Source organism: Sciurus carolinensis, chromosome 14, assembly GCF_902686445.1.
Source record: "Sciurus carolinensis chromosome 14, mSciCar1.2, whole genome shotgun sequence".
Taxonomy (NCBI): Eukaryota; Metazoa; Chordata; class Mammalia; order Rodentia; family Sciuridae; genus Sciurus; species Sciurus carolinensis.
This window is the reverse complement of record NC_062226.1, coordinates 5,923,852-5,940,158: the sequence shown is the minus strand read 5'-3', so window position 1 is coordinate 5,940,158 and position 16,307 is coordinate 5,923,852. Positions and strand designations below refer to the sequence as shown.

The window sequence follows — 16,307 nt, the reverse complement described above, 5'->3', positions numbered from 1 at the left end:
AGTGTGGGTGACACGGCACAAGTGAGAATGCATCTGAAATAAGACAGAGGCCCATGGCAGACCACCACCAAAAGAAAGGCTCACTTAGCATGAAATAGCACTCTAGCTTTAAAAAAATTTTTTTTTTCATTCTGAAACTACAGATTTAAGAGCTTTTTTCTTTTTTAAACTAAAAGTCCAAATCTCCACACTTTATCAAACTCATTTTGCACTGGGTCCAAACCACCAGTACCTTATTTTTCTTGATGAACGGCCATAACTTCCCTTTGGATTTGCCGCCAAATTTGAGCTCGGGCTTGCCGTCCCCTCTGGAATTCGAGAGGCTGTTGTCAGACACGGTGCGCTTCATGGGCTGGGTGTAGTCCTCAAATTCAATGTCTCCGGGGGGCTCAAAGCCTGACTTATAAGCTTCTATGACCAGCTGCGAATCCTGAAATTATACCACAAATGCATCAAACACACACAAACGCCCCCACCCGTGAATCACGTCGACCTCACACAGATGACGTTCCTCGAGAATCATATCGCTTGATCGTAGATTTCCAACCATTTTTCCACAGTTGGAGGAACAAATTGAAGTTAAAAACTAGTTGGTTAAAAGCAGGGGGGAAAAAAAAAAAAAATCAATGGGTCATGATTATGCAATTCCCTTGAAAAACAGAGTAACAGAAAAATCTGGTTCCCATCAGAAGTTCCTGAAGCAACTGGGCCTGCGCTGGCCAGAGCAGAAAGGAGACAGGCTCTCTGGTTCCTCAGGCCACTGTCCTCAGGCCTCTCCCCCGCTAGACAGGAGCCCTCTTCTGTGTTCTCTCTACCCAGCACCCAGATGGTCCCAGGGGATCACCGGGGACAGCAGACATTTGTTGAACTGAATGTACGCTCCACGGCGCGTACTCTGCTAGGAACTTCGGGTTCTGCAACTTCCCGGGGAGTCCAGAGCTGGACAGTGCAGACAAATGTGTAAAGAGGTCAAGACCCCAACTTCTCGAGCATGGTGCTGTAGACGGCTGGGTTGACACATGACGACATGTGGCTCGTGACAGCAGTCTAACTCGATGACCATCGGACTTTCTTAAGGAAAAGGCAACCCGGCTGAGCTTGGGTTCTCAGGGGGCCACAGTTCAATCAGCCGCCACTCTCCCAGCCTGGCCTTGATGTGCGGGTGTGTCTTCCGAGACACTCACCCCCCTTCTCAGTATCAAGAGCTGACGGGGCACACGCCACCCAGCCAGCCCGCGTCACTGCTCCACCTCTTGAACCGCAAGAGGTAATGTGTGACTAAGTTTGGCCTCGGGGACACGGGCAGAAGTGCAATGTGCAATCTTTTTTTGGGGGGGGTCGAGCAGGGTGGGAACCAGGGATTGAACCCAGGGGCACTCGGCCACTGAGCCACATCCCCAGCCCTATTTTGTATTTTATGAGAGACAGGGTCTCGCTGAGTTGTTTAGGGCCTCACTAAGTTGCTGAGGCTGGCTTTGAACTCATGGTCCTCCGGCCTCAGCCTCCCAAACCGCTGGGCTTACTGGTGTGCGCCACCATGCCCAGCAGTGTGTAATGTTAGGGAGTCTTTTTAAGACAGTGGCATGAACCCTTCTCTGGATTCTGGCTTCTGAAGTTTGGATGGGATGGCTGGAGCTCCAGGTACCATACTGGACCATGAGGTTGAAGGTCACATCATGGTGAGTAAGACAGCAAAGCTGGGAGCTTTGCATCCTCTGATCCCATTTAAATAATTATTAAAACACCTCCTCCAAATCTGCACTGCGATGTGACTTCCTGATAAAATACCTCTACCCTACTCCCATGCAGGTGCTTACTATCATTCTTTCCTACTTCATCTCTTCCGAAACGCTTGTCATGTTCTGGATTCTACACAATGCTCTCATTTACTTCATAACTGTCCGTCTGCCCCTTCAGAACAGTGCCTGGTACGTGTTAGAAATAAACAGAACAGAGTGGTGGGCTGATTTAGAACACCAGCTTTGGGTCTAATGGACACATTCTGAATGGGACCTGGGCAAGGCTGTAGCCGCTTTGGGCTCAGGATCCTTCTCAGTGGGTCACATTGGGGACGAGGGGCCTGGAATGAGGCAGGGGTTCAGTAACACTCAGTGAACCATCTTACAAGTGTACCACGGAGCTGGGCATGGTGGTGCACACCTACTACAATCCCAGTGACTCAGGAGGCTGAAGCGGGAGGATCCCAAGTTCAAGGTCAGCAACTTGGTAAGACCCTGTCTCAAAATAAAACATAAAAAGGGCTGGGGATGTGGGTCAGAGGTCAAGCACTTAATTAGCATGTGCAAGGCCCTGGGTCCATCCCAGCACACATCAAAGAAGATGTAGACTGTACCCTTGGATTTAGCAACAAGAATGTGAGAAATAATTCTTAGTGACACCATGGAAAAAGAGGGCCCCATAAAGTGGGGGAGATCCCGTATATCCAGGTGGCTCATCATCTCCCAGGTAAAACTGATCAAGGAAAACATCGCTCAGACACACTCTGGCAGAACCAAGTTCAGGGAAGCTTCCCAGTCCTAAGACATTAAAATCAGACTTTTTTCAGATTTTAACCACTGCCAGAAGCCCGAGAGGAACAGGCCAGATCCACATGGAGGGGTGTCCACAGGAGAAGGCCTCACTTACCAACTCCACTGGACTCTCCCTTTCAAAGACTCCCTGGACACAGTCCCCTGGCGATTATGAAATGTTCACAGGGTGATCAGAGGAAGCATAATGAGACAATTTTTTTTCTGAGAAGCTTAAAATAGATAAAACCTTCAAAGAAATGTTCAGCTCAGGGGAGAGAGGGTCTCATTACATCTGGAGGAAACTCGTTAGCATGTGCAGTCAGGGGAACCGGCAATTTAGGAGCATCGATCACTTTCCCCTAAGGATTCAGCAGCAATCGCTGAAGGAAGAGGCTCGAGACCAACTGGTAATAACGAAAGGGAGATGGAGAACTCCCAAATCAAAACGAGACAACGAGAAACTCCACCTGCCGCCTGGGAACTCTCTCTTCCGCCGACGCTGGCCGTTAGCACATTGCAAGGCAAAGGGAAAACCTGTCCCAGGGCAGGTTCTCCATCGGAGAAAATCTCGCCTCCCAGGGGACGCCGGGCAATGTCTGGAGACTGCATCGTGACAGCTGGGGGGATGCTGCTGGCATCCAGTGCCGAGCACCCCACCTGCTCCTGACAGCCCCCACAAAGGCACAGAGAGGATTTTCTCAGCCAACTGACAAGAAAACACTCCAACTAGAAGGAATCAGAGCTCGGTCCCAAACCCGGAGGGCCTGCCCGGGGCGGCTGCTGTTGGAGAGGCCCTGGACCACAGAGGCAAGGCCACGTCACAAGGCAACTAAAGAGGTGGCCCAGAACATGGAGGGAACCATAAGCACGTCATTGTGAACGAGGCCCAAACCACGTCACTTACGTTCTTCTGGTCAATGGCTTCAGCTGCCTTCACTATGCCATCCAAGCACTTGCCGATGATCGGGATCACCTGGCGGTCCACCTCCGCGTACGTCTTCATGGACTCCCCGATCCTCACTATCCGCCTTTCCTCCATCTCTTGGATTTTCTGCAATTCAGAGCGTGTTAAAAACAAACTCGGTCCCGCTGTGATTCAGGAAGTTGGGGGCAACATTGTTACTGCTAATGAATCCTCTAGGAGGGAAGCGGGCTTGAGGTCAGAGCAGCCGCAGGCTTGCCGGCCTCTGTGCTTGCCGGCTGTATACACAGCTGCTAAACTGTCCGGCGGCTGCCGCATGTGTACTTCACACAAATCAATTCCATTCCAGTAAGAGCCCGTTAAGGATAAACCTTGACACCATTTGGGAACCCGCTTCAAACATCTTCTCTATCTTTACCAGGGGTGCTTAGCCATTGAGCCACACCCTCCGCCATATTTTGTATGTTATTTTGAGACAGGGTCTCACTGAGTTGCTTAGGGCTTTTGCTAAGTTGCTGAGTCTGGTTTTGAACTTGAGACCCTCCTGTCTCAGCCTCCCGAGCTGCTGGGGCATTACAGCTGTGTCCACTGTACCCAGCACAGCTTCTCCATCTTTGATCCACATTTTACTCTAAGCCAAAAGCTCAGCAGGTGGCTGTCTGTTTAACACAGGTTGAGACAGAACTGGTGTGCCTTCCTTCTGCTAGTCCAAGGATCTCGGGTGCAGATGCCAACAAGCCATACTTATTATATTTTTCTACAACTAGATTTGAAGTTATGAAGGATTCCCCAAATGGCAGAACATCTTTTCTCGTATCCTCGTGTGTGTGTGTGTGTGTGTGTGTGTGTGTGTGTCTGTTTCACTAGGGATGGAACCTGGGCTGAGCAATTGCTCTGCACTTTCCCACTGAGCTACACCCCCGGCCCCTCTCATACTATTTTTGACAATCTAAAGTAGCCAAAAGAAAACAATCGAAAGGAAAGAACTGTTATTACCCTACAAGTGTACAGATGTACTGTCTCCTCAAAATCGAGTTGGCATTTTTTGTTAGCATTTTTAGTTCCAACAAAGAACTAAAAGCATCCTTTTCATTAAGACTATCACACACACAAAAAAATTGCAGGCACAAAGGAGGTTTACAAAGACAAATGATTAATCTTGAAGGTAATATTAGGTCTCATTGCTGGGTACGGTGGCACACGCCTGTAATCCCAGTGGCTCGGGAGGCTGAGGCAGGAGGATCACAAATTTGAAGCCAGCCTCAGCAACTTAGCAAGGGCTTGAGCAAGCTAGTGACACCCTGTCTCTAAAAAAAATATAAAAAGGGCTGGGGATGGGGCTCAGTGGTTAAGCACCCTGGGTTCAATCCCTGGCACCAAAATAAATAAATAAAAATAAATTACATCTTGTGCTTATTGCTAGCCAATGCTTGACCTAGATGATTTTAGAAAAATGACTCACTGGACATTCGGAATTATGGAAACACTTAGAGACAAGCCCAGCGATCGCGATTCCAAAGGCAACACATTTCCACACAGAGCCTGTAGGAAGCCCAGGAGGTCCCGAGGCCTCACCTGAAAGATGCTGGGGATGTGGGTGTGGTAATACTCATGCTGCTCCTGGTTGAATTTCTGAAGGATGGACGAGTAGTCGGCTTTGCTGTCCTCTGCCATTTGGTGACGTATTTGAGCTTGCTGCCGTGCCTGAGGGCCAAAATGAGGATACATTCCGTTGACACGTTAAAAAGAAGAAGAAAACGGCATTGAATCAACACCGCGGTCGAAAGCACTCGAACGTGCTGGGTTTCTCAAGGGCTATTTTCTAAAAAACTTCTCGAATGTGAATCTGCCTTCGGTAACGAGTGTGCAAACTGGGGTCACAGCCCCGCCGTTCTGTGGCTCCGGGCGGCACCGGTTGGACCCCGTGCTGCCCTCCTCTGGGGTCTGCTCTCCGGCCAGTTCACACTTTCACGTCACCCTCGGTGTCTCTCGTGGGAACCTCGGCTCGCGTGGGTGTGTGTAGACACGCACATTTATTGTGATTTTTTGGAGGAGGGGAGTGGGATTCCATACATTTGAGAATCCAGTTCCCATAGGGTTCCCGCACTAAGAAGGCGCGCCAACCACTGTGGACCCTTCGAGAATGCTTCACCATAGTTTCAGTGTGTACATCCCAGAGTCAGTAAGAAAGCCACCTTGTTCTGATTTGTATGGTCTTTTCTTGGGCAGGGTGTGGTTTTGTGTTTTATCACTTTACTTTTCTCCTAAAAAAATCAGTAATACGATTTGTAAGTGTGAGCCGGGTGTGGTGCCTCATGCCCCTGGTCCCAGCTAAAGGAGGCCGAGCAGGACAGTCGCTTGAGCCCTGTAGGACCGGAGGCAGCCTGGGCAACACAGCGAGACCCGCTCTCAGAACCAAACGTGTTACCACAGAGAACCAACACCAGCCAAACCAGACCAAACATGTAAATGTGTTTCTCTCCTCCAATTCATATATTGGTTAATCTCATATTTTAAAAAGGAGGGTAACCGTTTCCAAGAGGCAGAATCAAGATTTTTTTGTGGGTGATGGGAACAGACCCAGGTCCTCTGGGGTGCTCAGCACACATGACCACTGAGCCACATCCCCCGGCCCAGAATAGATTTTAAAGCTTGAATAAGGTCTGCCACTCTAAAGCCATCCCACAGACAGGAAGTGGTGGCACCATGGGTCTCTCCTGAGATGCATGCCACGCTTTAGAGGTGACTTGCTAGGCACCATCTCGTGACACTAACACCATCTGAGGTCCACGCAGCGGAGACCCACCCCTGCCTGAGGGCTCTGCTCCAGCACCCGGGCTGCTCCCAGCCGCCTGCCTTTATTCTGTTTTACTGAACGAATATGAAAGACAAATAAGACCCAAGAGTGAGAGAAAGCATGCAGAAAGAGGTTCCGCTGTAACGCAAGGGGAAAATGCTCAGGACGCCCGTCTCACTGTCCGAGCGGCTGGCTGGGCGGGGTCTGACCATCTCTGTGCCCTTGGGTGGAGCTGGAGCCCCCTTCCTCCCTGCTCCCCGCTCATCTGCATGTCACGGAAAGCCAAGGTGGCCATTCACAGTGACTTCCTTTACCTTCTTCCCTATTCGTACAGCACGCTTCTCAAGACAAGGCCACCGAGTTTCCTTATTATCTGGGGCCTTGGTGTTGCGAGGCCAGGGGGCGGCTCGTTTCAGCCACTTCTCGTTTAACCTTGGCTTATTTTAGCTGCCACATTCTGACTGCTGGTGGCCTGTAACTCCCTTCCTGACCATATGCTGTGGCTTCCGTCCTGGCTGCGTCCACTAGCAAGTGGAAGAATTGAGGCCCCAAATGTTCATCTGCAGATAACCTCACCCCCGCGACACTCGGTGGCCCTCCTGGGTTAAAACAACAGCCTCCCTGCCGTGAGCGTGCCATCTGTCCCTTTAGCGCATCCAGAAGAAGCACTTTTAACTCCTTCAATGACCTTTGGTTTCATCATTTATCATTATGCTCCAAATATTAAAAAAAAAAAAACCAAGGGAATTCCCATATAGACCTCAACCTTCTAAAACAATCTCTGTTTCATTCACACACCTTCCTCAGAAAGTCCCACAAAACTCCACGGGGAGGATTTCTTCACCTCTTCTGCAAAGAACGTACGATTAAGAAGAGAAGTGGTTCTTGTTCTTATTTTGGAGAAATGATTCTCCCTTTGTGGAATTTTTAAAACAGTGTCAGCTCTGAAACAGAGCTCAGAATATCATGGTATATAATGTGGACAAATCTGTACACGCACACACACATGCACACACGCACACACAGGCACACTCGAGCAGATCGAAGCTTCCTGGTGATAAATCCTCTCGTGGCTGCGTGGCATGTTTTCCTGAGAGCTGACCGGAGGTCCCCTGGCACCATTTGGGTGAAAACAACCGGCCCTCCTCCTCCTGGCTCCCGCTAATGCTCAGCTTTGTCCGCTTTGTAAGCTTATTAGCTCACAGGGGTGTCAGTGCCTAACCTGCACCCAGCAATCCTGAAACATAACTCAGGACCCCAAGGTGTGAACTGTTGAAGCTTCCGGATAAAAAATAACAGGTCAAAACTGCAGCCTGGGAAGTCAGCGGAGTAGAGGAAAACACACTTTGGATGCAGTGGCCACCTTTTATGTGACAGACTGTCTCTCTGGGACTCTTTCTCCAGTGCAAAAGCTTGGACAGAAGATGGCTAAAGCCAATTTCTACAGAATCGGCTGCTCACTCTCGCCCGAAGCACAGGGAAATGCTTTAGCAGGGTACTGTCTGCAAAGCCACTACAGAAGAGTGGCTGTCTCACTCAGCCCCGCGTCCAGCTGCCTTGGATTAACATCCACTTCTGAACCTTGGGCCTAGGAACGTGCTATGTTCCAGCTGAGCTTTGCTAAAGAAAATCTATTTTTGTTTAGTAAGCTTTTCTGTTTATGTTACAATGGAATTTCGAGTCTCCCAAACTAGTGTTGAGTCACTGTCATTATATTACAAACATATTTTTAAAATTATCTTTGAAAGTACTTTCAAAAATGCATCTGGAGTGACTGTGTGGTAACTTTATTTTACAGAATGTATCTCCTGAAGTCTAAGGCTAAATGGAGATTAGAAGCCCTGTTGCTCACTTCTTAGTAAGTTGGTCTAAAAATAGCAACTATTATCTCAAAGAGGTACAGTATCGCCATTCTAAGCCAGGGCATAGGTTATTTCTTTAAGTGACATTTCCCATTCTAAAAATAAGAAATGCTGCATCTTGGAACACCAGGACAGAGAGATGTACATAGGGTTGGTTAGTTTGTTTTATAGTTTTAGAAAAATCTCAGAATTTAGAGATAACATTCTAAAAAGTCCAAAAGGCCCACAGTTGCCTGTGGCTGGAAGTCACAGTCATCTCAGAATGAGATTCAGACCACTTTTGTTGTCCATCAGAAAGACCAGATTTAAACTTTACAATTTCTTTGACAACCCTCGGGAATCTCCCCAAATAAATCCAAACAGACAGAAGTGTGTACTGCTGATGGGTGACTTCACTTCTTGGTAATTTTTAACATAGTATCACAAAACAAGGGAAATAAAACTGAATGGCCTGAAAGGTCACAGTAGCAGCTTCTAACTAGTAACCAAACTGCAGCCCAAGACTTCACAATTCTAACAAGTTGGAAGACAAAAATACCGTAATCCATTTAGTTAGCTAATTTTAGATTTTTAGCGTGGCCAAAATGTGTAGCTATTTCCTGTTTAGTTCAATATGACTCTTTCCTTAGTAGTTCAAAATATTAAGAAGAAAAATAACTGCTGGCTCAATCTCAGGGATAATAAGCAGAGAACCTGGGACACACAGAGAAACCTGCTCACTCTCCTGCGGGGACCACAGTAGGTCTGCTTACTAAGGGACGCCCTCTAGCCAGTGTTCAGGACTGCCCACCGGCTTCTGATCTTAAAATGCAATGAGCGAATATGAACTGGTTCCATTTATATGTTGACTGAAGATGTGACTAATGAGGCTGAATATTGAGCGCAGTGGGGCACACCTGTAATCCCAGGGACTTGGGAGACCAAGGCAGGAGGATCATAGGTTCAAGGCCAGCCTCAGCAATTTAGTGAGACCCTGTCTCAAAAACTTTAAAAAAGGCTGGGGATGTGGCTCAGTGGCAAAGTGCTCCTGGGTTCGATCCCCAGTAGCCACCGCTCTCCACACACACACAAAAAATTAATATTCTGAACATGGTTTCAGACCTCTTAGGATTTTATACACTACTGTTCCTCAAGGAGAATTCATAGCTTTTGGAACAGCTTTTTAGGATACTTGGAATTATTATTAACCAATAACCAGTGACTTGCTACCGCCTGAGTAGCTGGCAGATGACCTGACCATCTGAGCGGCACTTCAGGACCCTTGACCCTTGATTCACACCCCTCCTCAAACCACACCTGAGCCCTGGCTTACTACTGTGGATAAAATTAAACTTATTAACCAGCTGGGTCTCTGGCTGCCTTTAGTTCATTCTTTCTCCTGATTATGGAAATCCGTTTGGTGTAAACAATTGAAACTTAAGAATTGGTAGCTGAAGAAGTAAAAGCCCCTGCACCTCCACCTCCGGACAACCACTTGCATCCTGGCCTCTGGCCGAGGCACGCTCATAGCACACGAGTGGGGGACGTCGATAACAGGACAGTCACACGATGGGATGTCAAGACGAGGGGATGCTACCCGTTTTCTAGGTACTTTTTTAGGAGGGTACTGGGGGTTGAACCCAGGGGCGCTTAGCCACCTAGCCACACCCCCCAGCCCTTCCTCTTCTTTGAGACAGGGTCTCCCTGGGTTGCCTGGGGACTCACTAAGTTACCAAGGCTGGCTTTGAACTCACAATCCTCTCAAGCCTCTGGGATCACGGGCTGCACCCAGTTAGGCACTTTTCTTTAGATCAGAACGTGGATCTATTAGAACCCCTGCTGATCAGCGTGGTGCACACCCGTAGTGCCAGCCACTGGGGAGGCTGAGGCGGGAGCACCACTGTGCCTAGGAGTTTGAGATCAACCTGGGCAACAGAGTGAGACCTTGTACCCCCAACCCTAATGAGCACCCTAGATTCTCTAGGAGCCATCAGTGATAGGAGTCAAACTGGTTTCACCCTCGCCTGGCCTAGCAGTTCTACTCCTGGGGATGGATTTAAACCAATGGAATGACTTCAAGGGGGCACCAAAGACGCCCACCATCGCCTGTGGTTTCTGAGAGCTGATTTCTGATTTCTGAGTGATTTGAAACAATAATTGGAGACCAATGCCAGCAATTTGATGGGTTAAATAGTACGTTCTACCCTTGATGGACTAATGTGTAGCCTATTTTTTAAAATAGAAAAAAAATATTTCATAAGGGAAAGTAAATGTTGTATATAATTTTTAAAAAATTTCAAAAGGCTTCAAGACAGCGTTCATGGCACGATCCCATTATCATAAAAGTGGAAATTTAACAATAATCATTCCAATCGTAACAATCATAACAGTCATAAAGAGTGATTAAGGAAGATTTTATTTTGCCAAAGTGATGGGTAAAAGATACAAATTCAGTGGGAGGCTGATGAGCTCTGGCCTGCCTGTTCAATTCAGTTAAAAAAAAAAGAAAGAAAGAAAGAAAAGAAAAGCTTTGGGAAGCACACAGAGTAGGAGGGATACTAATAAAGACAGAAAAGAAAAAGCTCTTTGTTCAGAGCAATGTTGTTGTATGATAAATGGCATTGTTTAAAATTTCCAGCAAACTGTTACATCTAGAATACATTTTCAAGTTCAAAACTAAGACGGCATTTAAAAATTCCTATTCAGATGGAGTGCTGGGAGTTTGTGTTGGAGACTTCCAGGCCAGGAGCTTGCCAAAACAATGAGTCTGTCTTTGATAAATTATAAGGGCAGCTAAAATACAAAACAGAGAAAAACTTCAAAATAAGTTAACCAAAGAAATATGCTTAAAATATTCCAGCAATTTCCTGATTTTTTTTTTTTTTTTTTTAAGTCTTCCAACTTTCTACCCCAGTATTGTAGGCTCCTTTGGAGTGCAATCTCTGAAATAGAAGAGAGGATAGAGAAAGACAGCAGTGGACCAGCATCTCAATCCCCGGGCCATTCACTTGCTAAGTAGTGCTAAGAAAAGCCCTTCTGTTCCTCTGGACCCTGGTCGCCTCTTTTGAAAAGTAGAATTGGAAATATCTGGGCACTCAAGGTGAGTGGCAATTTCGCTTGCTGTAAAAGCTAATGCGGATACATGGTGATGTTGGCAGAGCATCAAGGTGGGCAAACTCAAAGGAGCTCAGAGGCCTTGGTAGGGCATAAATCACGGATCCAAGACACCACCCCTTCCTCCCAGGCTTTTAGTGCATCTCCACTGGCGAGAGAAAAAGAGTTTCTCCTTCCAGTAGGTTTGAAATTGATTATCCCTTTCCCTTCTCCTTCTCTCGCTAACGAATAACCTCACCCCAGACTATAATACTCACAAGCTCAAGGTACCAGGCTGGATATTTTGGCTAAAACTTAATGTCGACGTGATCACCATTCTCTATTGCTGGGGTTAATAAAATTACATATGTAATTATATTAACAACTAGATTATAATTGTACATAACAAAATACACAACTATATAATTAATGGTATGTTAATATAATTATATAGCTATAATTCTCAGACTTATTACAATGAACACTTTGTAAATGCAGTTTTAGATAAGATATGCTCCTTAGGACAACAAAAAGATTATTCATATTATACAACTCAGGAAAAAATGAAAATGTTATAATTTTGTTTCTGAAGAAATCTGAGATGTTTGGTGATAGGTTAGCACCTGTTCACCCTTAGTGTCCCAGTCATGTTTAATCAAAAACACACTTAGGCACAGTGGTGCACACCTGTAGTCCCAGAGACTCTGGAGGCTGAGGCAGGAGGATTGCAAGTCTGAGATCAGCCTCAGTAACTTGGTGAGACCCTGTCTCAAAAGATAAAAAATAAAGAGGGCTGGAGGTGTGGCTCTGCTGTAGAAACCCTTGAGTTCGATTCTCAGTAACGCTAAAGAATAAAAAAAATAAAAGAACAAAACAAAGAAAAGAGTGTTTAACACTGCGCTGGGGTGAAACTCGGTGGTAGAGCGCTTGCCTGGCACAGACACGGCCCTGGCTTCCAACCCCAGCCGTGCAAAACAATGACCAAAGTTTAATACTAAAACTCTCACTCCTTTTTCAGGAATGTACTCTTGATGACAGCGTAGTGCAGGAGTACAGAGCCTTCTTCTAATATAACCTCAGTTTAGTTTCACGTGCTTTCTGTAAGCTCAGGATGCCTAGCAAAGCTCCTACTGACCAGAGAGCCAGGAAGCTTATTTGGGTCTCGGGCTACGGAGGACAGCAGGGGAAGCGCCCTCCTCAGGAACGCCTCACGCCTGTGCCTGCTGCACAGATGGTCCAGCACGTCCCAGCCAAGAAATTAGCATAAAAATGAGTTCCAGGTTGTCTGGCAGAAACAAAATAAAACCCTGCTGGGGGGATACTTCCACAATCCTGAATTTAATGGAATTCCCAGGTAAAATATAATCTCCTATAGAAGATATGCTCATACAAAAAAGGTAATAATAACACCAATAAAATAAACTACCAGAAGTGACACGAGGCAGAGAAAAACGTTAACGTTAAAACGGTTAAGGAAATAAAAAAACACAAGAAAATAAGATGTTACAAAGATCCAGCACATCTGAAAAAGAATCCAGTGAATCTTCTAGAAATGAAAAATATGGTTGTTGAAAAAAAATTTGAGACAGTCATTCTGTGTTGCCCAGGTTAGCCTCAAACTCCTGGGCTCAAGCAACCCTCCTGCCTTGGCCTTCTTAATAGCTGGTGTGAGACAGAAGTGTGAAAAAGAGAGAAGAGGTATATGAGAAGTTTCACAACTACCCAACTGAGTCCCAGAACCGACAATTTGAGAAAATGAGATTGAGAGTAATTTTGAAGAGTTAATGTTTGGGAATTTCCCTATATTTATGAACGGAAGAAATACTCAAGGAATCCTAAGCAGAGCAAATGAAAAACAAAAAAAGGCTGCTCTTTGAAACACGTGTTCACTGTGATACCATGGAACATCGAAGGCAAACACAAGCACTTCACGGTAAGAAAGTCCCATGTCACAGAGCAATGCAAAGGAGGAGAGGGCCCACTTCCCAAGAAAGACAACCACAGTGGGAGAATGTGACATTATGACTTTCAAAAATGTTTATAGAGAAAATAATTGTCAGCCTAGAATTTGATACCTAGCTAAACTATCTCATTAGCATGAAAACCAAATAAAGTCAGTTCACACAAATGAAGACAATTTACCATTCATAAACCTTCATGTAAAAAAAAAAAAAAAAAAAAAAGAAGGCTATCATTCAAGACGGAAATCTAACTCACAAAGGGGTAATCAGGCAAGAAGGAACTCTTGCCCTGCATTATCACATGGCTGCTTATCACCGAGTGGACAGACGGTGGGTAGTAAACCGCCGTGGAGCCAACCTGTGCTTCCCAGCCCAGCTCAGTACTCACTTCCGCTTACTGGACCCTGATGCCGAGGCCCTGCCCTAACTGCCACCTCTCGTAGTAAGCCAGTCCAGCAGGTTCCTCACATCCACTTCACCAATATCTGTCACCTGCCCAGTTCTGTGGGCAAGAGCAGGAGCGGATGGCAGTTCTGTGAACAGAACCCAGCAGGAAAGCCACGTGGCAAATGGCAAGAACAATGAACTTAAGGCACAGCCACGTACTTCTGCCACATCCAGAGGGGCCACGTTAGGTCCATGGGAATTTAACATTTTATAATCTCACCCTTTTTATCCACAAAGGGATAAAAGAAAATGGAGACGCGCTAAAACCCTGAGAACAGAGAACACTTCCAGCGTGCTTACTAAGGAACGGGTGCCATGACGCTTCACCTGGGTCACCTTCGTCCTGCCATGGGGCTCCCATCTCTGCAGGCAGACCTGCTGAAGCCTGGTCTGGACCTGCAGGTTGATATGGGCAGCGGACCTCCCTCGGGTCCCTGGCGGAAACGGGTCCCGCCCATCTTTTCCCACCTGTCTTTCATATTCAAGCCCCAGCTCCCCCCTGGCCTCCTAAACATCCTTCAGCCACACAGGCCTTTTCCAGATGCAGAGACCCTGAGCAACTTTGTGCCACCGGGGTTTGCTGGTCCCAGAACCAAGGGAGTTCATATATGATGAACGCTATTTTTAATTTAAAAAGAACTTTTTTTTTTCTTCCAGTGCTGGAGACCAAACTCTTCCACTGAGCTAGGCCCCCAGCCCTCTGCAAAACGGCATCGTAAGAAGGGTCTCACGAGTTGCCCAGGCTGACTGGGAACTGGCCATCTGCTGGGATTACAGGTGTGCACGTGCAACTGGCTTAATGATTTTTTAGCTGCTATTGTTCTGATCATATTCACGTATGAATTGCAGGGGACACAATATTTTCTCCAGGTGACTTAGTGTTTCTCGTCTCTCCTCATCATCACTTGCTAACTGGGGTCCTAACGAAACGTATCTATTACGATCCTGTTGAAGCTACGCACACTGCAAACGATGAAAATTCTTGTCCCAGGCCTAGAATGTTCACAAAAACATTCTGCTGATGACCAGTAGGTCGAAGAGGAAAAACTAAGGAGAGGGACGCCGGAAGTAATCCAGAGAGGACACGACATACAGCTGGCAATAACAGTGTCCCAAAGTACTCACCCCTCACACACCTCTCGTACCCCGAAACCTCAGGCCTTGGGTGCTCCTATTTGATGGACTAGGACACAGGTTCAGAGATGAAGTCAATTACCTCAGGTCATACCTGTGTGATAACTAAGATTAGAAAGACGCTCCTGGCCAGCCCAGACCACTTGCTATCAGAGAAAAGTGAAATACTTTATCAAATGAGTCACCAGACAAAAAGCTGCACACCAGCTGGGGACAGGACAGGAGTGCTCAGTGCTACAAACCACACACACACCCTCAGGAAACGTCACTCCCACCCTCAGATGGAGGGCATCTGAAAGACTTCTCATCTTACTCTGCTCTCTCGGTTTTTCTGCACATTAACTTACAAGTTTGTTAGCAACTGGGCTTTCAGGAAGAAACATGAACTCAACAGATGTGACCACTTATGGGAAAAATATAAACAACCGTATCTTTTCTAGAGTCTCTTGAATTCACCATTGATCCACTGACCAAAAAGTAGCAAGAGCGATGGTATCCATTTTTTATATTCTCCTTCGAATTCTAGGTATTTCTCACTTGTTTTAAAGAAAAGCATTTTTAACTTTTTAAGTTTCAAAGGTTAAGCTGCGGTTGCAAAATTTATTTCCTGCATTCATACTAACCACTTCCTCTTTGTTTTTTCAAAAATTGTTTTCTAAATTGTTGCAGTGAACAAATCCCTTCAGAGAAATTAGTCAGACATTTTATAAAAAACAGAAATTTGGGGGAAAGCACTCAAGATATTCACATGTTCAATAAAGATGTCAACCTCGTCGTTACGGCCGGGGCCAAAAAAAAAAATGAACAGTACAATTCCATATACGTACAAGAACTAAAGTAGACGTCTTGCGGGAGACTATTTCCCCAAATGGTAAAAAAATTTAACACTCTGCTGTTCAGTTGGCTGCAGCTGGAAAAGAACCCGCTCTTCCTGCCTGTGCTTCAGTAACTGACCCTGATCCCCAGTGAAGGGACCCTCCAAGCCACTGAACTCCACCTGTCCTGAGATAATTACCAGACCAGGAATCACTAAACCAAAGGCCATCTTTCTTGCTTCACACTGGCACAGATTCTGCATTCCTTAATTTTTCTCTTTAAAAATATTCTATTATGTAATCCATTACACATTAAAAAAAAGTCCATGTACGTTTTATTGTGATTAACAATTTGGGGCTGGGGTACAACTCAGTGGCAGGTAGGTGTTGAGCATGTGAGAGACCTTGGGGTCCATGCGCAGCACCAAAACCAAACCCAAACAAAATAAGCCTATAATCTCTTTTTTTTAATCACACACTTTTTAGAATTCTACCTTTATTCACAAATAACTCGGGACTTCTTATTCTCCCTCACAACAGGGATAGCTACACAGAATCTAAAAACTAACCATGTTCAAAGCTAGATACTCTAACAAGTCATAACATCACACAAAAACAGGATATACACTCCCAAGGAAAGTGATACACTTATCGGAACCCATGGTCAGGATTTTAATGTAACTTTTAAAACATTTCCTCAAATTGGGTTATATAACAAAAAGTCAAGGTTGAGCCAGGAAAAAGGCAACCTCTCACATTGGAGAGA

The 16,307-nt window shown here is 46.0% G+C and overlaps 1 protein-coding gene across 19 annotated transcripts in view; it reads right to left on the bottom strand.

Moving 5' to 3' along the window:
• Fnbp1 (formin binding protein 1) overlaps nt 1-16,307 on the bottom strand; it is a 104,444-nt gene that overhangs the window by 23,365 nt on the left and 64,772 nt on the right. For all 19 annotated transcript variants that reach the window (XM_047525434.1, XM_047525417.1, XM_047525416.1 and 16 more), the window contains exons 7-9: nt 5,029-5,157; nt 3,436-3,582; nt 233-430 (exon numbers count right to left, since the gene is read on the bottom strand). In XM_047525434.1, the coding sequence (XP_047381390.1) occupies nt 233-430; nt 3,436-3,582; nt 5,029-5,157 (474 nt within the window). The remainder of the gene's footprint in view (nt 1-232; nt 431-3,435; nt 3,583-5,028; nt 5,158-16,307) is intronic.